At 36.5% G+C, this 6,808-nt stretch overlaps 1 protein-coding gene across 1 annotated transcript; it reads right to left on the bottom strand.

The window, feature by feature from the left end:
- Positions 1 to 365: 365 nt before the first annotated feature.
- On the bottom strand, positions 366 to 6,462 carry ZNF678 (zinc finger protein 678). The gene is given in 4 exon segments (XM_031966502.1): positions 366 to 1,036; positions 1,106 to 1,879; positions 3,299 to 3,464; positions 6,322 to 6,462. Coding segments are annotated over 4 exon segments (1,752 nt in total).
- Between the last annotated feature and the right edge of the window lie 346 nt (positions 6,463 to 6,808).

Genomic DNA, 6,808 nt, shown 5'->3' with positions numbered 1-6,808 from the left:
AATATATAAATAGGGATAGTTTACTCAAGCCATAATAAAATTTCCTACAACTTTTTAAATCCTTCAGTTTTTGTGCAGTATGTGTATATAACATATACTTATATATAACATATTGTATGTATTTATAATATTCCGATCAGACGATTAATGATTAACCTCAAAGTTAATCAATGACAAGTTTCAAAGTCATCTCAATAACTTACTGATAGAAGCTAATGCTTTGAGGAGAAATAAGGAAAAGAAGAGCCCTTTTTTCTCATACTTTAAAACATCATCACAACTTGAGACAAATTTCTCATATTATGATGTCTTAAATATGTATTGTTAGCAAAGTGACAAATCTAGCTGTAGCTTCCCCACATTTATTACTCTGCTCTATGAAGTTGTTGATGTCTGATAAGGGCTGAACTCCGGCCGAAGGCTTTTCCACATTCACTACATTTATAAGGTTTCTCACCAACATGATGATGTTGTGTAAGGTGTGAATGGTTGCGAAAATCTTTCCCACATTCACTACATTTATAGGGTTTCTCTTCAGTATGAATTCTTTGATGTTCAGAAAGGGAAGAACTGTGACTGAATGCTTTTCCACATTCTTTACATTTGAAGGGTTTTTCTCCAGTATGAATTCTTTGATGTTGAGTGAGGCACGCATTCTGATTGAAGGCTTTACCACATTGATTACATTTATATGGTCTCTCTCCAGTATGGATTCTCTGATGCTGAGTAAGATGTGAGTGGTTGCGAAAGTCTTTTCCACATTCATTACATTTGTAAGGTTTCTCTCCAGTATGAATTCTCTGGTGTTGAGTAAGAATTGAGCTGTGACTAAAGGCTTTGCCACAGTCATTACATTTATATGGTTTCTCTCCAGTATGAATTCTTTGATGTTGAATGAGTGCTGACTGTTTTTGGAAGGCTTTCTTACATTCATTACACTTAAACGGCTTTTCTCCAGTATGAATCCTCTGGTGTTCAGTAAGGCATGTAATCTGATTAAATGCTTTACCACAGTCATTACAATGATAAGGTTTCTCTCTAGGATGGATTCTCTGATGTTGAACAAGGTGTGAGTGTTTTGGGAAGTTTTTCCCACATATATTACATTCATAGTCTCTTTCTCCAGTATGAATTCTTTGATGTTCAGTAAGAGATGAGCTCTGAAAGAAGGCTTTCCCACATTCAATACATTTGTATGGTTTCTCTCCTGAATGGATTCTCTGATGGTGAGTAAGACGGGTCCTTTGACTGAAGGCTCTATCACATTCATAACACTTATAGGGCTTCTCTCCAGTATGAACTCTCTGATGCTGGGTAAGCTGTGAATGTTTACGAAATGTTCTCTCACATTCATTACATTTAAAAGGCTTTTCTCCAGTATGAATTCTCCAATGTTGTATAAGGCATGTATTCTGATTGAAGGCTTTTCCACATTCACCACATTTATATGGCTTTTCTCCAGTATGAATTCTCTGATGTTGTGTAAGGCATGTGCTCTGACTGAAAGCCTTCCCACATTCATTACACTTATAGGGTTTCTCTCCAGTATGAATCCTCTGATGCTGAATAAGGAATGAGTTACGGCTAAAGGCTTTCTCACATATATTACATTTATATGGTCTCTCTCCAGTATGAATAATTTGATGTTGAGTGAGGAGTGAGCTCTGGCTAAAAACCTTCCCACATTCAATGCATTTAAAGGGTTTCTCTCCAGTATGAATAATCTGATGCTGAGTAAGGGATGAGTTCTGAGTGAAGGTTTTCCCACATTTATTACACTTACAAGATTTCTTCCGTTTGGAAAGTTTCTGATGTTTATTTTGGTTTGAATTCTGTGTGGAGCTTTTCCCACTGATACCAACTTTATAGATTCTCTTTCCTATAGCAAATCTTGAATGGATTTCAGAGTTTGAGTTCAGAAAATTTCTCCCATATTCATTATGTTCATAGTCTCTTTCCCCTGTGGATGATTTCTTATGGGTAAATTTCATTTGCTTAAAACATCTCTCCTCTGAAAAGCATTTTTCTTGGGTTTCTCCCATGAAGTTTTCCTGTTTCCTTGGTAAATTGTCCTCAACAATAAATTCTCCAAATCTAATACCCTGTGGAATAGCTTCTATGAATCGTGCCCTTGCATCTGTTGATTCTACTTCAAAAAAAAGAATCTTTGATTATATATTTAGTCTTCCATCCTGAAAGAAAGGAAAAATGAAAATATTCATAACCTCTTTGCTGATAGAAATTTTCTATAATGTAATATTAAGTCTAATAGGAGTATATGATTAGATAAATCATAAAATGACTATTTATGAAGTAGTTGACTAGGAAAAGGGAAAGGGAAATGATGGTAGACTTGGAGGGGCTTTGCATAGAAATCAAATGCAGAGAAAGAGGGTGACCAAAATGACCAACAAAATAGTGTGAACAAAAAAACCCAAACCAAACCAACCCCCTCCCCCCCAACTTCCTTTACAAAATGCTGAGATTGCCCTCCCACCCTGATCTGCTGGGTTAGCTATTACTTCACAGTTTCCAATATCACTATTCTTTACCTGACCAAGTACCTATTTGGACTTCTCTTTCTTCAGCTCTTTGGAGATCTAGAATCCAGGGCTCCCCTCCCTTCTCCAACAGGGAAATCATTTCAGGTTTGGAAACTGGGATTCCTGATCAGAAAAAGGAATTAGAACACTTCTGTTTATGATGATTTTGAAGGAGTACCTAAGAATGCATATCCAGTTCCCTCTCAAAAAAAAAATTCAAAGTAGCATTGTTTATAATAACACAAAATGGGAAAAGATTGTTTGTCTTAAAAAATGGTTGAATGAACTGATGTAATAACAGAGTATTATAGCACCACAAATATAAACAAGTATGGAAAGAAAATGCAAAAAGGATCTTTACACAATGATTATACCAAAGACAGTACAATTAGATAAGTACACTAACAGAAAGTAGAAAGAAACAATGAGTAAATTAGATGTTGTAATTATTTTTGTTAATGATTACCACAATTGATAATTGGGAATTTGGAATTTTACATACAACTTTGTTTTTTATTTTGCTGGACTTTTTGTTTTACATTGAGATAAAAACAAAGGGGAAGAGATAGAAAAAAGGAAAAGAGAACAAAGAAATTTTAAAATGCTAGGTGGTTGAGATAAAAACAATAAAAAGTGATTAGGAAGTTCTGATATCGAAACCCTGAGCCAAATCTCAACTGTAGAACCTCCAAAGCCATGAACATGGAATTAAAACAACTAAATCCTAGGAAAGGCATAAGACAAAACCATCTTACCCAAAGACACTAGGTTCCTATATGTTTCTAGCATCACATCCCTATATAAATCCTTTTGAATAGAGTCCAATTGCCTCCATTCCTCCTGGGTGAAATACACAGCCACATCTTTGAATGCCACAGATTCCTGAAGCACCAAAACAGTCTTGTTTCTCTTCACACTGTCCTAGAAAGAGAAAGAACGGCAGCAACATGGGAAGTAGATAAAATCTATAATATCATTCTGAGCATCAAAAGTTCTGAACACATGCAAAAATGTTGGTATACTTTGTGTGAGGAAATGCGCACACACTAAGATCATATGAGGAAAAGTAAAGGAGAACAAATGGACAAGGAACTCTCAAGGAATCTAAGAATTTGACACTGGAAAAGGAAGTCAACAAAGCTGGATTCTAACCCCATTTCTGTCATTAACTAGCTATGTGATCACAGGCAAGTCACTTCTCTGGGCCTTAGTTATTATACTATTCCACCAGGTCTGATTTGAGGTTGGATGTCTTCCAGGAGAAAAGCCAATGTTCTCAGTGATAGGATCCTCCTTAGCATATGTATAGAAGTTATAGATGATACCAAAGAAGAAGCAAAAAACCCTGCCAATATAAGGAACTTGAGTGATCAATGTCCTGCAGCATAGAGTCTGAACTTATATCCAGATGCAATGTTAGAGGGAGAAAGTCAGAAGGAAAACAGGGCAGGATCAAGAGTGGTTAGCAGCCTTGTGGCTGTCACAAGTGGGTGATCAAGGAGCTAGCCAAACTACCACTTTACTTGGCAAGCAGGAACTACCACTCTTGGAGCCTCAGGACTTTTACTTGAGGGAGTTATAAATAGCTGCCATTTCTCTAGCCCTTTGATGAAGAACTTTCATCAGAACAACATTAAGTAGGAGGTAGTATGATCATTTCCAATTTATAGATAAGAACTTTAAGGCCCAAGAAGGGAAATTATTTATGCAAAGTTACATTAATAATAAATTTCAGAATCAGGATTTCAGCCCCAATAACCAGCAATCTTCCACTAAACATCTTTTCTATCATACAAGTAGAGAAACTGGAATTATGTAAGTTGCCATCTAATTTCAACTGATTGGTGCCTTCTCTTTTGTCCAAGTATCAGAAGCAATTTCATTACCTTCATGAATCCAGACTCTCTTTCAACATAAATTTCTCTTGCACTTTCATGATGACCAGAATTGAAAAGTACCAATGTAACTTAAGAAAAACAAACTAATAACAACTATGTGAAAAAAAAATTAAACTGCTAATAATAAGAGAAAAGGAAAAAATTTAAAACAGGTTCTCCCTCATACCCATCAGATTGGCAAAAATGACAAAAAAGGAAAATGGTAAGTGTTGGAGCTATGGAAGGACAGGCATTTGTAGGTGGAGATGTATAATGGTAAGCCACTGTAGAAAGGAATTTGGAACCATCAAATTCACTAACCTGTTCATAATATTTGATCAAGTAATATAACTAAAAAGCTTATATCCCAAAGAGATAAAATAAAGTGGGCAAAATTGCATAAATACACATATAGTTGTAGCAGCATTTTTTGTTGCAGCAAAGCAATGAAAATTGCCCATTATATTGTAAATGGCTGAGCAAATTGTGATATATGAATTTAATGATATAGTATAGTGAATTTAATTTTAATTTCAGTCAATAATAAATACTACTTCACTGTCAAAAAAGGCAAAAGGAATGGATTCAGAGAACATGGAATGACCTGAACAGATAAAAAGTGCACTGAGAACCAGGTTAACAATTTATACAATGACAAAAGCACGGTAATGGGAAAAAACTTTGAAAGAGTTAAGAACACTGATGAATAAAATGATCATGATTTCAGAGGAGGAATTTAAAATATACTTGCTCTAGCTTTATAGAGAGATGAGAAACTATTGATATAGAATAAAAACTATCTTTTCTGACATGGTCAATATATGTTTCTGTTCTGCTGGCCTATGCTTATAAAGGTTTTAAAATTTTTTAGGAGTAGAAGGACAATTGGGAGCATGAAGAGGACAATAGTGATACTGATATTCTAAAAAAGACAGTCAATAAAGTGGTTTTCCAAATGTATAGATGAGAACAGAGAGAGATTTGGAGTTAGGAAGTTAGTGTTAGGAACAGGAAGAGATCTAATAGTCAGGACAGTTTTGGAATAAATATGCTGAATGTACTATAGTCTTTTAAAAACATTGGTAAGCTGTACATGAGAAATTTGCATTTTTTATGTAACATTTTTCTTTGGTTTTATTAATAAAAATGCTTCTGTTTGTTGGTATTTATCAAGTTCAGAGTAACAAAAATTTATTTAAAAATATGTAACTCAAGGTGGGCTTCTCTTAATAGGAATTTTTGGAATATTGAATGTATCTACATCAATGCAATTTTATGTAGGCAATGGGACTGACAACCTATGTAATCAGTACTAGGAGTTTGGCTTGGTTAACTAAGTTCTGGGTTGGAGGTTCCCAAGCATTAAGCTAGAAGTTGTTTCCTAACTGGATAGGCTGTCCTAGGGTGTTGGAATCTTTACAAAGTGTTAAGTCATTAGAGTTGATAGAGACAATAATTATCTAATTTAGCATGGTTCAGTATGATTGATCTGATCCTTCGAGGAGATGTTATGGGCCAGAACTTGAAACAAGGTACTAAGTAGATCTGATAGAGCAATGTTTGTGTTCACACCTTTAGAGAGCTCATATAAGCAAGAAGTGTTTAAGCACTCATTGGAGTTCACCAGTTTGGGAGATTTCAGGGTTTAGTATGAGATAATCCAAATTCACACCTCCCTTGAAGCTCTCAGGGCCAGAGAGCACTCTGGTAGAAACCCATAATCCCACTCTCTCAGAAGAGTTCCTATATAAGAAACAGACAGAGGCTCTCTTGGGAAGTTGAGCTGAATTAGATTGAAGAAGGGAGCGTCGGTCAGTTCAGCAGAAGCCCACTCTCGAGGCGCAACCAGATTCACTTCATCTCACACAGCTGTGGTGGCTGGGCTCCTGCACTTCCCCCACTGAGACCAAAGCTGGCTTGAAAGGCTCTCCAGAAAGCTGCCCAGCCCCAGGCAAGGAGTTACTTCGAACATTGCGAGGGGTCAGAGAGGAGCACTCTGGGAGGAAGCCCACAAGCTCTCTTTCCGAGGCAAGAGAGTCCATTGCGTCTTCCACCTTGGTGCTGGCTGGAGGCTGAAGAAAGCAGAGGCAGAAGCAAAGGACAAAGCTGCGAGAGCTCTTAGAACCAAGGAGAGAGAGAGGCCTCTAAGAAAACTAACTGGGCTATATTGGAGACAATAAAAGATCTGAACTTTTAGCACCTGGCTGCATTATTTACTTGTAATTGAAACTAAGGCTGCCTCCAGAAAACCTCCCCGAGAAACCTGCCCCTAGAGAGAACTATTATTATTTTAAAGAAGAAAAACACCACACTAGGGTGTATTGGTGACTGGCCTGTTATTTTTAGAAGTTCTATAAAGGCTACAAGGTGATTTCACAGTAGGTCTAA

Source organism: Sarcophilus harrisii, chromosome 1 (assembly GCF_902635505.1).
Source record: "Sarcophilus harrisii chromosome 1, mSarHar1.11, whole genome shotgun sequence".
In the NCBI taxonomy this organism is placed as follows: Eukaryota; Metazoa; Chordata; class Mammalia; order Dasyuromorphia; family Dasyuridae; genus Sarcophilus; species Sarcophilus harrisii.
This window is presented reverse-complemented; position numbering and strand designations above follow the sequence as displayed.